General features: G+C 39.2%; 1 protein-coding gene across 2 annotated transcripts in view; it reads right to left on the bottom strand.

Moving 5' to 3' along the window:
• Nucleotides 1-17,859, bottom strand: part of ARHGAP10 (Rho GTPase activating protein 10) — a 150,031-nt gene that overhangs the window by 95,907 nt on the left and 36,265 nt on the right. For both annotated transcript variants that reach the window (XM_068942254.1, XM_068942253.1), the window contains exons 2-3: nt 12,677-12,772; nt 12,530-12,591 (exon numbers count right to left, since the gene is read on the bottom strand). In XM_068942254.1, coding sequence (XP_068798355.1) covers nt 12,530-12,591; nt 12,677-12,772 — 158 coding nt within the window. The remainder of the gene's footprint in view (nt 1-12,529; nt 12,592-12,676; nt 12,773-17,859) is intronic.

The raw sequence follows: 17,859 nt of genomic DNA, 5'->3' as shown, positions 1-17,859 counted from the left end.
ATAAAGACCTCAAGCACTGAAATATGTATTTCCAAATATTTACTTTTAATCACATTAAGAAAACCTTAAGTTAACCTAAGTTATAAAATCAAGACGTGTAAAGTTAAGAAATAAGAAGTTTAGTTGACTAGGTAAACTTTAATCTTTTTTTACAGCATTTACCAGTGCACTTACTGAAACAGTACCACAGCCGTACTGAAGAGAAACAAAAAGCAAACAGTATGCCAGCATAAGACTGAAAACTTCATTTAGATCTGGCCAAACAGGGATTCTAGTTCACATGAAGTTGCACAGGAGGTGAAGTAGAGTTAGGTTTGGTTTCGCTGCAAGTGAGAACTAGAATTCAGAAAATGTTTGAAATTTCAGCACTTTTTTCCCCCTCCAAGCTTGAAATGTTTCAGACAAAATATGGCAGGCTTAAACCAGCTTTCCGGAACACTTCTGAAAAGCTCTCATCATAAAACACAAGAGGGTTGCATTAGAGATCTGGCACAATGCAGATCTGGACAGTGCTGTCTGCCCCCACGGCGAGCCATGCAGGGATCCCTGCGGGAGTCATCCTGCCAATTCACAGTAACCAGAACAACCCAGATATTTAAACGGCCCGGGTGGCATGCTAACCCTTACCTCTAACTTGAAACCCAAATAGCTGGCAAGTCTGGGCCAAACTAATGTTGCTGCACAGTCATCCTTAGAGCAGTTATTTCTTAACTTTAGAGTGCTTGTTTTTGTCGCCCAAGTCTTTTCTTTGGGCGTTCATTTCCTACTTTTGTCAAAAATCTTGAAGCAACCTCAAGCATCCCCCTGGTGGGGGAAAAAGGAAGCCTGACATTTCTGTGTTTCAAAAGCATACAGCGCTACTGGACTAACTATGATATAGCAGAGCCCTGCACAGAGGTGGAAGGCGAGGGTAGGACAACAAAGCAACTTTTGCCACGTGTCAGGCCTAGCAAAGAGATCTGCTGAAGAGCTCACGCCAAACCTCTGCTCTTGGCGCCTGGAGGACCCTTACTCCAAATGGTGCCTCCTCTCCTGCAGAGAGAGAGCCCAAGAAGTCAAATGCTCCTAAGAGGAGCCAGGAAATGGGTCTATAGGAAAGATTTAGTCCAGCTGGCGTGCTGTACATGCATAGCCTAACTAGTGAGCGGTTACCAGGAGTCTCCAGGGCAGTTTTTAGCAAACTCATGTTTTTGTTATTTTGCCAGGCTCCCAATACTCTCCTGGAAATTCTAAGCGGCAGGAAGGAAATGGCAATTTGTGTTTATTAACAGGATAAACCCCCCAAAAAAGTTTCCTCTGACACAGAAGAAGCACCTGTCGACTGAAGAATCTCACTTTGCTGACTGCAAGGAGTCTCACAAAGGAGAGTGGAGACCCTCTCCCAGAAACGACAGAACAATCCTTCTGCACTGGAAAATTTTAGGATATTTAAATTGTTTCTGCCAGTTTCCCTCTATAGGGACAATGCACATGGGAAAGCTATGAGGTCTCCTCAGAGCAAAACTCACACAGGATGCTGATAGCTACAGCCTAGAGAGGACTAAGCCCAGACTATAAGAGTACCGTGTTGAGTGGAAACATTCAACAAGAAAGCATTTAAAGGTAAAGTCAACAGGCAATGCACATATGCTGAACATGAAGTCCAAGTCAAAGAAAAAACACAGGAACATGATGCAACAGAAGGAAAAAAATCACATGCAGAAAGGGCTATCATTTACAAACCAGAAGGGCTGGCTACAAATCACCTAGTCTGGCACACTCCTGCGTAGCGTTAACCATGGGAACCACTAAAGGAATTCGTTTGAAGAAGAAAATAATCTTTAAATCAAAATGGGATGTTTTCTCAAAGACAGTCAACAAATAAAGATTCCACTGTAGCCATTGGTATGATACGCCAGTAATTCTTTCACTAAAAGAAAAACAAATCTCCTCTCCTCCCCAAAAAGCTGTTTCTCATTTTGCCTAACTTTCAACAAACTTTTGCAACAGATGCCTCTTCAGAACAGCAGAATTTTTGCCTACCAAACAGATATTTATCAGTTGTCATCCCCTTTGCTTTCTCTGCCTGTGATAAACAACAGTGCACTTGAGTCTTTCCTGGTGAAGTGAGTTTTGGAGATCCTTGATCAATCTCACGAGCTTCACTTGAGTCCTACACACAAAACACAGGAGGAACACTTCCTCCTCACTGAAATAAATGTTCATATGTATAAACAGAATCTTTTAAATAAGATTTGACTGGAAGGTTTAACAATGAATTACAGAGCTGCTCTTCTGATAAGCAGAAATGAAAACAAAGTTCAAAATTTTAATATGCATAATATTAAATAAATAGGAAGCAATTTGCATTACAGTACTTAGAATTCAATATCGGTCATAAAAAGCTACAAAAACATTATTTATGCTATTATTCATTGTTTGTTTAGTCAATTTATGACTTGGGAACTCAGAGCAACAGATATTGCTTTTTTAAGCTGTGGACAACAGATCGGTGGACAAAAAAAAAAAAAAGAAATTTTCCTGGTATAGGACAATTAACTAGGGTCTTTTGAAAACATTTGTCTTTATTACTCATGCCTTCTTTCAAGAGGTAGGGCTATGTTAAACTGTAGCATTTCCAAAAAAATATAATTGAGGCATTTAAGTCAAATATTCATTAATATAAGATTACACATTCCTTCCTCTTTCAACTTCTCTCTTGACCCTTGAGTTAATTTTCATCCTACTACTCCTCTAATTCTGGCTGATTATGATGAAAGCAATGTCTACTTAAAGGGTACACGCAAAAAAAAAAGCGTTCGCTTCTCTTTATATCTCTGAGCTATCCGAACCTGCCTGAAAGAAACGTACATTAAACTTTAAACACCAGCAGGTGAACTATGGTGTTAGTCATAAGTGAATCACTATAAAGAGGTCATGTCTCAGGTAACAGTATCTTAAACCATCTTTATAAATCTCCAAGTCTCAAGAATGCTTTCAAAAATGTTTAACCCAGTAGGCACGTGTGCCTTGAAACTGTGGTTACGCTATTCCCATTCTATTTCATATATCTATGCAAAGGCCAAAGAAGTAACTTATTTCTAATGTGAGCCTGTAGATAGCAGAAAATCACCATCACCATGATCACCTCAAATGATCACTATATCCAATATTTCCAATAACATCTAAAAGCAGGCTTTCTGCTTTGGGTAAACCTCCTAATTCCAGGTGTCTTTACAGAACTCCAGCTGCTCAGGCAGAGAGATTTCACAGAACGATGATAACTCTTGACTTTTCCAGCTCCATATTTTGCAAAAGCAAAAAATAACAGGTTGCAGATAAGGGGACCAAACCAGCTTTTTCCACAAACAGTCCACGAAGGCATAGACTAAATCCACTAGCAAGTACACTTATACTTACAGCTGTTGGCTACTTCAGTCAAGCCAATTAGCTCCAGCAGGTAACTTATGAGTCAGTGCTAGTCTACAAGATGATTCCATTTAGCCTGTCACTTTTTTTCTTTTCACAGACAGTGGGAGTATGGCTGTTTAGCAAGAAACTGCTTCTCCAAACACCTCCTCCTCCACACTGTAACCTGACAGACAGCACCAGTCACCAGCACGCAACACTCCTCATGCTTTCTCACCCTCCTGCAGCAGACAGGAGCAGCCCATCTAAGAAATGCAGCATCAGCCAGTTTCTGCTCCCTTGGCAGGCACAGCTAGGCTCTCTTGCAGCAGGCGAAAGACTGCTTCCTTGGGCTGTAAAAAGACAGCAATCCACAAGAATCATCCTAGAACCTCAATCTGGCCTAATCAGCCTAAAGGTAAGCAAAATTTGTCTTGCTAATTAGACAAATAGAGCAGTGGCCTCCCAACATTCATCCTAAAAAATGTCCTTAGATCGCTGCCCATACTAGAAGAACTGGAAAGGCTACACGTTGCTCATCAATAAAAGCTGTGGTAAGATAAATCTGTACACTGACTGACTCTGCTCCATTCTGCAGCTAAGCCTGCGCTCACACAAGAAAGGCTTACTGGGAGTAGCAGAGGAGAAAGCCATAAAAATATACCTTGCTATAGACTATACACTGACACTGGAGTACTGAATTCCAAATTCTCATCATAGAAGTTGGAATGCAGATCATGAGCCAAATAGTGCACTGGGAAACTTTAAACTGCCTTGCTATCTGGGAAGACGTATTTGCAGACAGGCAGGGCTAGTCCTCTCCCTTGACAAAGCAAAAGAGGAAGCTTATGGTCAATAGGCAGAGCTTGTGAAACAGCGTCAATCAACTACATCTGGGAAGGAAGTTCTGCCCTACTCGGTGCAACAGGGAACGTGGAAAGGAAGACAATAGCTAACAGTCACTCAATAACAAAGTAGATAAATTTCTTTGTTAGAAAGTAATTTTCTTCATTTAGCAGCAGTTACCTATCTACAGCTGCACTTCTGCTTAGAGAGGATATAGCTCTTCTATAATTTTTCCTAAGATACTGCAGTATCCAGCCTAAAACAAAAGGCAATTCTGATATCGCTAAGATTTAAGGGGAAAAACTAAAAACCGTGTTTCCCTCCAAAAACATTAACATTTCACATCTTAGTTTGTTAATGAAGTCTCCTTGAAACAATTTCAGGTCTATGCCTGAAAATCCATACTATGTAACTTTGCAGATATAGTTCCACTACTGAGGAAACTAGACATTATCTGCTAGACTTCTGAGAAGCTAGACTTCTTGCAAAGTCTTATCCTCTATTCTTTCTTCTCCCACAGGGATATGATTTCATCTTTCAGTTACAAGAACATGCTCCCAGTCAGTTGCACAGCCAAACCTCCTGCTACTATGCCCAGCAGAAACAGCAGTATGTCTCTCTAACCACCTTTCAGAACCAGTTTTGCATTTAACTGGAGCGCCGATGATTGCAGTCAGTGCAACTGACACTCGAAAATATCCTTTATTTTGTTTTCAAACACAAGATTTCTCCTCGAAAAACCTCTGGATTTTCTCACTGTTTTAAAGCTTTCCCTGGAGCTCTATAATCGTAAAAGCTAAATGAAATTCTGTCAGCTGTACAACGGGACTACGAACTTGGGCATCTGATTTTTTTTTTTTATTTTTTTAAAAGAACTGGAGTCTATATACTAAAGCACTTTTAAGGGTAGCTCATATCATACTAATACTTGGATGTCTTCCCATGTGTGCAGAAACTATAAAAAATAAAAAATGACATCCCTTCCTTTGGTTCATTTGTTCTGGAGGAGCTCACCTAGACAGAATCAGATAGAAAGGTATTCCTGGATACAATCTTTTTTGTACATTTTTGAGATGCCACAAGGTACCTCTAAAAACAAATCACCTTCCTTACAGACGTTCAAGAAAACAATCCATGTGGTTTGGCAAGAGGAAGCCTTTCTAAAATTGCCCCATGTGGAATTTCCTAGACTCACCGCAGCCGGTCAGGCTGTGATGCAGGCAGGTTCCCCTTTTTGCACTTTCTAGCCCTCTTAACAGAAGCAGCCTTGGCCTACTGATGAAACACTGGCAGCACTCCTGGGTCCCCTTCTAGCCAAAGTTTATTTTCCACATACTGGAAGTTTATGATTGATCCAAAGGACAGCTAAAAATGTCTCCCATGACCTATATGCTACTCTGTGCTCTGCTCCAAAAGACTGTTTGCATTCATTTTATTTGCAATGAGACTGCTGGCCTCACAAAGTTAAACTGATATAATAAGCAGACAATACAGATGATAAATTCCATCTTCTTAAAAAGAGAACTGAATGAGCAGAGTGGTATTCAGCAGAGACTACTTACTAAAAAGGATATGGGCCAGCTACTTAAGAGTCCTGGCTTCCGAATGCATTTATCCTTACAGAGTATTTTCCATTATAAAGAGAAACATACTACAGAAAAAGTAATAAACAAAGCAGGTAGGAAAAGAGCTAAAGAGACCGTTTCAGAAACTGCAACAAATCAACGTATGCCCATCAGAAGTGGAGGAAAGCTGCGTGTAACTCTTACAAAGAAAGCTTCTCTTAGCAAATTCATTATGCAAGAGCTAAACAATGTAACATATGAGAAAGTTGGTTTGGTTCTCAATGGAGAACCACTTTCAATCTGCACTTCGAAATATGTGATCATATAAAGATGTTGACAAAGTGAAAAGGCTACTCAGGAAAGGAAATAGCATAATATTCATTTTCCTTGTTAATGACAAAGCTCATTGTGGAACAAAAAGATGCCACTGAAAGGCAAGGAATCTAATGGCGAACAACAGCTTCAGTGTTTGGCCAAGAATGAGCTACTCAATTACTGAGAGCGCTGTCTCCTCCACAAGAAACAGTGGTGTTATTAACAACCAGCAAAATCCGAACTGATGACTATTTTACAATGCAAATTCTAAACGTTCCCCATTGGTGAAATGACAGACTCAAAATTCTCTAGTGAATTATGTCAATGCACGTGAGATTAGAAAATTATCTTAAGAGTTGGCTTCTAATATTGGAACTTTTCAGTCGTATTAAGACAGACGTTTCTGGAGGGGAATACACCCCAACTGTTTTAATATTTCCTTCTACTATATAGACGTTTGTTTTTATTTTATAGATTAATGTAGAGACATTAATTTAAAAAAAAATCAAACATTTAACATCAGCAATCACTACAAAGGGGAATGATTTGCCTAAGGGAGCCTTAATTCAGCATATGTGTGCCTATTTCAATAATAATATAATTGCCATCTGGCTTCATGCCATGCAGAAGGTAAATGAAGGCTGGGCAATGAGAAATGGCAGCAGTTGTTCTGTTTGTTTCTAAATCAGGAACGTTTTATCAAATGGGACAAATTGCAGGAAGGGAAAGAAGGATCTGGGTCCTGTGTTTAAGGTAATCAGATACTGCTTGTGAAAAACTGAGTTTTATCTGCGCTTCTATCTCAGTATCTGAGATGTTCAAAACTCTCCGAGATGTTCAACAGGTTGTTGGCAATCAGATTTCTCAGAAGTGGTCACTGACCACGTAGTTTTCACTCTCTTGACAGATGCTTTTAGTATTTGGATTGTTTAGCACTCTGCGCTGTCAGCAGACTTAACAGGAGCTGTGCTATCAACATGCAGAGTACTATGTAACGCCATGAACTCTTATTAATCATATCCCATGCATCTTATACGGGGTATCCAAAATTACAGGGTACTTTTTACTTAAAACAGTGAGTAAAGTAATTGTTCCCTCACACAGACTTCTTACGAGTATTGTGAAAATACTTCAAGACTTACGAACTCTTGAATACCCCTACAGGATGAGCACCAAAGAAAAGCTCAAGGAAATTAATAATTCTGTTTTCACAGCTGAGTAGAAAAAGCGTAAACTAAACACGGAGGGTTACAGAACAAAAAGTAAAGATAAGCTCTTCATGAACACTGCGTGTTGTGCAATAACTTAAATTGTGAGATAAATACTCATGTACTTAAATACTTCATCATAGGAGATAAGTATAAGGGAGCTGATTCACTTTGCACAGATCATAGTTCTGCCTTAAACCTTTTCAGTATATGACTTTGAACCTTTACAACTGATTTTAAATTGTGAAACCACACCTGGGGAAAACACTGTTTTTCTTTTGTTTTGTAGCTACCTGGAGGTAGCAGAAGAAGAAAGAATAATACAGACGCTTCACTGAGATAGTTCTTTTTTTAAAAAAAGACATACAGAAAGTTTCTCATGTTCTTGATACATGCTAGGACTAACTTTTCTTTCATAAAATGCATGTTGCAGAGAAGCTGTTTTAAATTTGATTCTGACAAACAAGAGGAACTGGCTAAGAAAGTAAAAGTACTTGTAACTTTTGACTGCAAGCAGTTTTAAGAAAAGGAAAGGGAAAAAAGAACAACAGACTTAAAAAAAAAAAAAGTTAGCTAAAAAAAAAATTAGAAGGCAGAATCATTCCTATGAAAATATCAGAAGCAATAAAAATATACCAAACAACACAGCAGAAAATAAAAGAGATTATACTAAAGCAAAACAGTGAATTATCTTACCTAGGAGAAGTGACAGGAAACATACTAGGGTGAACAGAATTGACAAACACAAGCCTTTAGGGATAGAGTTAGAGAGGCTAAGGCACAAACATGCTTTATTCAGCAAGGGGCATGGAAGACAACATGAAAAACGGATTTTCAGATATTTCAGAAGAGAAGAAGAAAGGAAAACAGAAAGGAAAATTCATTATTTAACTGGAAGGAGAGTAAAAAAAAAAAAAAAATAACAGTTGACTCTAAGACAACAGCAGACCTTGACAGTCTTCACAAAGGAAAAATCTCTGTTAATTGTAACAAATCATCTGACAAAAGGGGACAAAAAATGGGACGTTTAAGAGGGTAGAGATTTATTTAAGATAATTAGATATATTCTTATGTTACATAACTGAAGAATTAGTTGCATTCAAGTCAGAAAGGGCTTCACTTTAGTAGATGAAGAACTCAACAAAACAGACTAAGGGGAGATGGGGCAAGGTCACAGAGGATGGGAAAAGGGCAAATACAGAGACTGAGTTACAAACTCAGAAAGTTACAAATCAGATGTCTTAAATTTGGTACTCAAAAGTCCTGGTGCACAGTAGAGAATATTAAAAGCTACTGTGGATTTGTCAAGAATAACCCTTAATTTCCTTTCTGTGATCAGCAAAGTAGCCAATCTTCTCAGTAAAGCCTCTGACGCTGACCCACGTGACATTCTCAAAAGCCAGTGCGGAAACCTGGTCTAGACAGGCAAACTATTGCAAAGATGAAAAAACAACACCCTGCTTGCAAAAGTTTCCGGAAAAATAGCTGCTCAGTTGAGAGGACCTTTAAACTGAGATCCCTGATGGATCTGCTTTGCATCATATAGGAAAGAACCCAGGTTCCCACATGATCTATTTTTCATTAGAAATTTAGGGTGTGACTTACCAATAAGTCCACCAGACCAATGTGCATCTGGAATGACACAAATCCAAGAGAAAATGTCAACGCTTCGGAGAGCAGGTTTAAAAAATAATTTTGACATAAAAGAGATGGGTCTAAAAACTGTATAATGAAATTGAATAAGAAGAAATACGGAGGCAAAACACCACTTAAAAAGTGTGATAGTCTTCCAAAACATGAAAATACTACTATGGGGGAAAAGTGATCAGTTTTACTGCAGGACTACTGTAGCAAATGGCAAATAAATCACTCAATTTTGCAGTAAAATAGATTTAGATTGGATATTAGGGGAAAAAATAGAAGAATAACCGAACACTGGAGTACACTAGAGAAATCCCTGTCCCTGGAATTTTTTTTAAAGAATGGGTTAGGCAGGCATTAGTCAGGTTTGGTCTAGGTATACATGACTCTGCCTCAAATCAGATCTAACAGATCTGCAGGCAAATGCAGCCAACTAACTAGGCCCAGGCCTGGGGGTAGGCTAACTGAACGCGACATGAGAAACTACTTGACATGACATGAGAAATTGCTGGACACGGCCAATAGCAATGTGAGAAGCTGACAAAAGCTACAGACAGTGCTGTGAGGGATGACTGGACTTCAGAAGTCTTTAAAGGAGAGTTATATGAGAAACAGCTGAACTCCAGGGATAACAGAAGGGGAGTGCTGGGGGACCTTCGAGGGACCTTGCAAAGCCAGCAGAGTCTGGGTGACTGCAGAAGCAGCACCCTATAATGCTGAGATCACCAATGGAATGCTATCAGAAATATCAAATTTGGGCATGGATAGAGCAAAACTAGAACCAACAGGGAAAATTCATTAGGGGCAGATTGTTTATTTGGGAGGAGACTGGGGTGCAGAAAGGGAGCTACAAAGGCAGTGAAAGGAAGGCTTGCAAAGGAGGGAAAATGTACAATAATCACATGCTAATCACATGTTCAGTGCTGTCTGGCTGAACTGAGCAGGCAGCCCTACATTTCATTACTGCAGCCAAAATCAGAACAACAAATCAAACCTGCCGTTCTGCTCACAAGAGTCAAATCTGATACTGTGGTTAGGAGAGCTGGGAGTGGGATGGAGGCTTGGTGTCTTCCTTGATGGGCAGGAAAATATCTGGACAGAGGGAGTATCTTAATATCACCATGTTAGTGCCTGTTCTAGGCCTTAGGGCATCAGCATCTTCCCATCTACCTCCACATACGCTTGTGAAGTCCCCTTTTGGCCCTGCACTTCCATGACATTGGTATCACAAGAGGAAAATGTAAGCTGTAGGATTCCATTCATTTTAACATGCAGAAAATAATAATCTCTTCCAGAATATCCTCAGGGACAAAATGACCCTGCATGATCTGCATGGGGAGATGTCACCAAGGTTCAGAGCTATGGAAAAGCACAATTTGTTTTTATCTCAGCCACTCTGTAATAGCTCAATGGAATGTTTGGATTAATGCCAACTTCTCTTTTCACAAGCCCACCAAATCCTTTGACAGTTGGGATATAATTTTGGCAGCCTCTGAGGGGGGTGGAAGAAAGGGAAAAGCCACTGAATGTAGGACTCAAACATTTGAATTAAGTTATTAAATATCCACCAAATAAATATTTGCCAGACAAATGATAATCAAACAAGTAAATTTATGGCAAACACCAGTAGAAAGTTTTATGGACTGTGGATCCACCACACACAGTAATTTCTGAAAACCATTGAGAAATATAGTTGCTGAGCATTTCATTAGAGTCTAGAATGTATTTTAAGTGTGAAGTTGTTTCGTTAACCATGTGGTTATGAACAATTATCTCTTTTCTTTAATAGCCAAAAATTAAAATGCACAGCAATATCTGAAATGCCCTAAGTTTCGTAATTATTCATTAATTTAAGTTTATTTTATGTGACTGTAATTCCTTATGTGCAATTCTCTGCGCTAAAACTGAAGTCATCAGTCAGAAACCTTCAAGTCACCTTCAGAATGACAAGGGGGAAAATGCTTAATAAACTGCTTACATAAAGATAACCGCAAACACTTCTGAAAAAAATTCTGCTATACACTTTGCATCTTAACTGAAAGTCTTTGGAGCCCTGATATCAAACACTTGTGAATGCAACATGCCCAAATATTCAAGGAGCCACAAAGCTCTTGCCACTGTTGAAACATCCACTGAGAAGTCAAAACAAAGAAGTCAGAGCAGCAGCCCTTAAAAATGATCCTTACCTATAACCACACAACAACGTTTTCAGACACTCGCACCCACTGTTTCATTCACTCACTCTAAGAACGATGCATAACATTTGCAAGACTACCGATGCAATGAAAAGGCCACACATCATGCAACTCAGAGAATATATTCTGCTTCTACTTAGAATTAAATGTTTGTCCCACAAAGATTTTGCCCACGCTTTTCCAGTTTTATCGCTGCTTTAACAGATACGGCATTTCATACTTTTCTTATTAAGGAATTGGCATAAATAAGCTTTTAGTGTGATAATGCCTCCTGCATAAGCATGGACAGCATGCCAAAGCAATAAGTAGTACTGTTTTGCAGTAATCAGTCAGAAAAACAGAAGTGTTTTACCATACAGACAACAGTGGATTCTGCATAACTTAGTACGTTGGTAATTTATCAGTACGGATCCACTGATACAGTCAATGAAATGTGCCATACGATTCTTAAGTCCCAAAGCTGACATCTTTCAAAAACCCGAGATCAAAATACAGTGGGAAATAACGTGACAGTCTATGAAGTACTTTTCGTCATAAAATTTCCCAGACTTTCACTGATTAGATGCATGCAACTGCTAAAATACAGCTATGGATGACAGGAGAGAGCAGAGTAAACACTACACTTCAGAATTATGAAAAGAAATGTCCCAAGATACTTAATCAAATCCCTACAACTTAGCAAAGCAACCCAAGACCCTGAAAAACCGTTTCATGTGGAAGAGTACTCTTAAGTAATTCACAAAGAAGAATATAGATGATTCACAGTCCCCAGTTCTGACCCTGACGTGGTTCCACATCAGAATAACATATCAAGACATAACACTGAACACTTAAGGAACCCCAACTACTACTGCGCTGAGGACTGCCAGAGAGATAAATGTAAATTAAAATCGTTCACCAGTTCCTTTCTCACTTATCTATATACTCCTTCCTACACTGTAGGCAAAGCAGAAGAAGGCAGACAGAAGACCAGAACACAGACTAGTCTCAGTTTCCTCTCAACCATGCCAAGCGGTTACTGACTTCCAGGAAGAGAAAGACACAGTCACAAGGTAAATACTGCAGAACATAACTGCTATACAGGCAGATCTCGGAGCATTTCCCAGATGCAGAACCCGAGTGCCCATCAGGAGAAAATCAGGTATAGGTCATCTGCTCTGTGAATTCCACCTCTGAAAGGAAACCTGTGCACATAGCTTCAGAGGGGAACCACAGTGCAATGCAGAAAGAACCCTCCCATCCTTTGAAGAGCTTTCAATCAGTTACTGATACCAGCAGGCTGCTGGCTAACATAACAGTAAGCAACATTAACTGGTTCACATCTTATTCGTTGCTATAGGCACAGCTTATTTAAATTTTTATTGCAACTCACCAAAATTTCTCTTTGTTCTTCCAAATTTTTTAAAAAGTTTGAAAACTCATGAAGTGATGCATCTGTAACACAAAATCAGAAAAAAGTTTAGCCCCATTTTAGAGTGGCATAGCAAAATATAGCCATTACTACTCACTTCTTACCTACCTATATATCGTTCATCATCTGTCTCTGCATCACCAATGAATTCAAATTTAAAGTCTCTCAGAGAATGGGCAAATTTCCTCTGGGCTGCTGAAAGATCTGCAAAGAACAGAACACAGATTTAAGATCAGAGGATCATTTTAAGAAGGCTGGAAGATCCTTCTGCCCCCCTCATAATCAACTTTTATGAGAAACTCTTAACGCTGGTCTGCCTAAGTACACTACAAAATATTCTCTACTGTCTAACCCTCTTCTGGGAATCTGTCACACAGGTTTCTTTATACAAGGCTCTAAGTTAGAAAGCAAGTGCAATCACGCGTACAATATTAGATGTCACCCGTCACGATCCTACAAGTTAGGGCACAGGGCAAGCCAACAGACCTGTAACTGCAAAAGTTAAAGCCACAACACTCAGAGTGGCTGAGTCGTGCCAGCAAAAAGATACTCTGCTAACCAAAATTCACCAGGATATTTGACACCCCAAACAAGTATCTTAGGGTTTTCTATATGCTTTACAGAGTTAGCTCTGCCAGTGAAAGTTTATGTATAAACCATACTTAAGCAAATCATTGCACTAGAGCTACAAATTCCAAAGATTTTAACCATGTCAAATATCTGTTCAAGTTAAATGCCCGGCATCAAAATCAATTTTGCATAATAACAGCTCTGCAATATTCCTAACTAATTTTCCTCCACCAATTTTTATCTGTTAGTGTTTAACAATTTGGGGTCAGAGGGCTGCAAATTACAGGCCTCAGGAAGTAATCAGATTCTGCAATCAGTCACAATATCATCATTATAAACCCTTATTAGGATTTATAGCACTGTAAGTAAGCAGTGTACACACACTTCTCTGCTGCGCTGACATGTGCAGGTTGGGAACGTCATGAGTTCTGGAAGGAAGGAAGGGCTCAACAGGAAAAAAAGGATGTGTGCCCTGGTACAATCCTACCCAGTAGTAAAGGTTTTACTCACATTTGTGTTGTCAGAGAAGCTTAAGGCAAATTTGGTATGTTTAGTTAATCTATAATCTCTTTGTTATCACATGCAGTTCGGAAGGGCTAAGAACAACTCCTCTGCAGCACCAGCTAAGCATTTTGTTCTTTAATATTAACTAGAACTGAAGACTACAAATCTTTTTTTTTTACAAGTTTTCTGTCAAATCTTGCACGCAATACATGCAAGATGTTGTATGTTTTATCGCATTTCACAGTTGAGTACAACTCTGACATACAATGTTACACTGAAAATTCAGTTCAATGACTTAAAAGGATAAATCACAAATACTCTATGAATAACAAGACATAACCTAAACTAAAAAATGCTTTCTGATCCTCCACATGCCATATTCCCTTCTCTTCTCCAGTTTCTCATTAGTCCTTCTCTCACCTCCTGTGCAACAGCGCTGTTCCCTGTGAGATCATACTGCTACATATTCTCCTCCCTTTTGCAACTGGTTCTAAAACGTGTGCATGCACCTCTCAACTACATGAGCAGCAAGAAGCTGCAAAGTGTTGAAGGAAGAAAGATAAATAAGCAAAATAATTCCTATGCAAAAGGAAACATTAATATTTTTAATCAAACACCTTGTGGGCTAAAAAGCTGTTCATAAAATAGAGAGCACGAGAAGTAAACGCTGCTGGCTGTGAAAGGCTGAAAAATTGAACATAGCGAGTTTCTTAAACATCTAATGTTATGCTTATTTGTGAGACAGGAAACAAGCCAAAAGTTTATGGGTGAACACCCACTCTCCAACGCTCACTGAATTTTCTTGAACCTGCAAACGTCCTACCAAAGCCCTGTCGTATGAGAACTAGCCCCATGCTAGAGGAAGGAACTGTCTATAACACCTTCCCCCTGCCTGTAAAGGTGAAGTATTCCAATAATGTTGAGTAAGATATAGGCTAAAAAGAAGGCCCCGCAGTACTGCGCGCGCACACACACACACACTCCCTCCATCACAGACTGCAAGAACACTAAAGTGGGTGATGGGCTTTGCCAAGTCTTGGTTGAGTTGTGCAAAGCCACCTGACACACAGCAGCATACCCCACCGCTCCACCACAGGTTGCCTCTTGGGCAACAGTGGCAGGAGGAAAAAACCTGTGGCTGCACCTCAACTCTTCCAGTGCAAAGCCCGGCATCTCGGGTCCAAGGGATAACGGGCTGAATCAAAGCACTGAGCTTCTCACAGGATCAGAAAGCCGCATTCATGCATTTCTTTTCACTGAACCTGCTGAGATAAAAAATTACTGATGGAAGGGTTAGGTAAACAGTTGGAAGCAGTAACCACTGTTAATGCCTTTCCTCGAACCAACTCTGTGACCCTTAAGAAATGTCCCAGACTGATTTTTGGAAAACATCTCCAGGAGGTTTTTTGGGAGGCAGAAAAATGACCTGATGGCTTGGGAAAAGCCATAGATACCTGGCTGCTGAACCAATACCTAGAAGAAAAAGAGTGAACTGACTTTAAGAACTCAGCACTTTTGACATAAAAAAGCTGCCGGAGGAAAAAAAAAAAAAAACAACAATCACATGTTACAAGACGCAACCAGGAAAGAAACGAACCATCTGATTAGAAAATATATTAGCATTTCCAAGACAAGGTTGACCAAAAAACCTTATGACCAGAGGAAGAACAACATGGTCATTTGGGTCAATAGACTGCTGCAATCAGAGCCCCTAAGCGCTGCCAAAACACTTGAGAGACTTTTGATCCTTCTTACTCAGCAGATTTTAACCACAATATTCATCCTCAAATGTTTTATTTATCATCCAGCATTTTGCCTAAATTTACATTTAAGTTGATATTATGTTTTATTCCCCGTGACAAAGTAGCATTCGTCTAACATAAAACTGGCACCTTGCTGAAGACCACCATAGGTGCCTAGCTACTCACAGGCATGGAAAAAGCTCTGGTCTGTCTCTTTGTAAACTAAAAGAAATAAAACTGAGTGCCAAAGAGAGATGAAGGAAATCTTTCTCAAAAGAGTAAAGCAAGAATACAAAACTCGTGCTGCTACAGAAATAAGAAAAAGCAGGAAAAAAAAAAAAGATGAGGAGGATGACAGCTAGACTCAGAAAGATAGCATAGTTTTGTGGTGGGTTTTCTTTTTTTTGTTGTTTTTTGTTTGTTTGACAAGCCATGGCCAAAGAGAGAATATCTGCGACTGCTTGCAGTCAAACCTTTCATTGCAGGGGAAACAGCAAGAAACTGCTCTAACTTTTTTACCCTTGTAAGTTCCACAAATCCTACAGTATATACATAGATGTTGACATAATTATAAGAATTTATAAAACTCTATAAAAACAAACTACACGCTGACACCATCATAAGTACCATGCTGTCTTATTAATATGTTATTAAGCAACAACCCATGGCATTTAAATCATAAGTTAGATGTTTCATGGATTAACTCAGTTCTCTTCTGTCCTGCGTTAAAGACCTTTACTGCAGCAAAATTATTGAACTGACACTCCTAGATACGTTTCAGTATCGTTCCATATCTGCATCAAAGCTTGCAAGACCACTGTGTGCTATACAACAGAACCATACACATGAATAGATTCCAGCTATGTACAATAACACAATACATGAATACAATATACATCAAGTAGCACAGTCATTTCTGTGTTTAGCAGTTCTTCACTCAAAGAATAACGCTTTATTTAACTGAAAAACATGGTAAGAATTTGGAAAGTCAGAAAGCAATTATTTTACTCCCTGAAATTTCCTCATTCAATATAGTGACACCAAACTGAAAGATATGGGAACTGGTAACAGGGTTGCTGCTTACCCAAAGTTGCCACTACTATCTGAAGGGACAGAACAGGACACTCAAGATCAAACAATGTTGAAAGAACAACCTAACACTAAGACTCTTACCTTGAATAAAATCTCATCCTTGCAAACTCATACTGTGGAGTCATTTCAAAGACTCACATTCTTAAAACAATAAAAGAAACCAAGTCTGCTAACTGTTTTGATAGGAAAAGACTGAAGAGAAAGAAAGAAGAAGATATATTTCCAAAGAGAGAAGGGAGGGAAGAAAAAGGAACTCAGGGGCTTTTAACTTTCTCTGTCAGTGTTGGTACTGGAACATTGTATTCTTTTCATGTCTGGACCTAACTGCTAAAAATAAAAAACACTACACCACACATACACAAAATAACAAAAAAAAAAAAAAAACAGAACAAAGAGAAAAGGCTTCCAGCTCCCTGACTCTGTTTTGGAACATTTTGTAACAAGCACCTGCAGCTCTACACCAAATATCCTGCACCTATTATGCTGCATGGGCCCTATACAAATACATTTTTATTTTTCCATTTGGATTTGGTGGAAAATATTTTTGTTTCCTATCTGAACTGAGCCAATCAATGCAACAACATTAGTTGCTAGGCAGTGGCCAATCTTCACTTAACAGCACCAGATTCCAATCGCTCCACTTACTCTAAAGTCAGTACTAACTTTAGTGTTAACTAGGCAAAACTGCTGCATGAAGCAAGACAATATTCTTTCCTAGGACTATCCTATATCTCCTTTGCATGACAGTAGCAGAATTATCTAAAATTAATTCCAACAGCCCCTTTTTAATTAGTGTTAATAGTTTCCCCTAGAAAGTACAGATTTCTACACCAAGCTTCAGGTTTACTGTATTATGACAATTCTTTGAAAAGAACTGAAACTGCCTTTCCACTTCTCCTCTCTAACTGCAAATCTTATTTAAACTAGAAGACATGTTCTGGAAATGACAAATTTACGTGGGCTTTATTTAACTTGGCTTAAAATTGCTCTGGTCTCCTTCAGTAACATTCTCCTCAAAAGCTAAAAGGTTAACAAACACTTAAATCTCAAGTACCACGTCTGTCTTTTATATTATGGGACTACTATAACACTTCTCAGTTGTCATCTGTTTCTACCTCCCTTTCACTAGGCCAGATCAGGCAATCTGCACACCGTCTTGAAAGAGACAAGGACAAGCCAAAAGTCCTGCTCTCCTCTCTCCTTCTAAGACACCATTGTCACTTGCGACAGTTAAGGAAATAGCTTAGATGGAACAGAGTACTCCCAAATACCTTGTCCAAGAGTTGCAATACGTACTTCTACTGTATTTTGTACAAGATCTGAATGCTTACAAAAGCAACTCCACGTTTCTTCTCTGTGTCCCCTTTAACAAGGTGAACAATG

The sequence above is a fragment of the Struthio camelus genome, chromosome 4 (assembly GCF_040807025.1).
Source record: "Struthio camelus isolate bStrCam1 chromosome 4, bStrCam1.hap1, whole genome shotgun sequence".
NCBI classification, from domain to species: domain Eukaryota; kingdom Metazoa; phylum Chordata; class Aves; order Struthioniformes; family Struthionidae; genus Struthio; species Struthio camelus.
The sequence above is the reverse complement of the archived record's forward strand: the minus strand, read 5'-3'. Positions and strand labels throughout refer to the sequence as shown.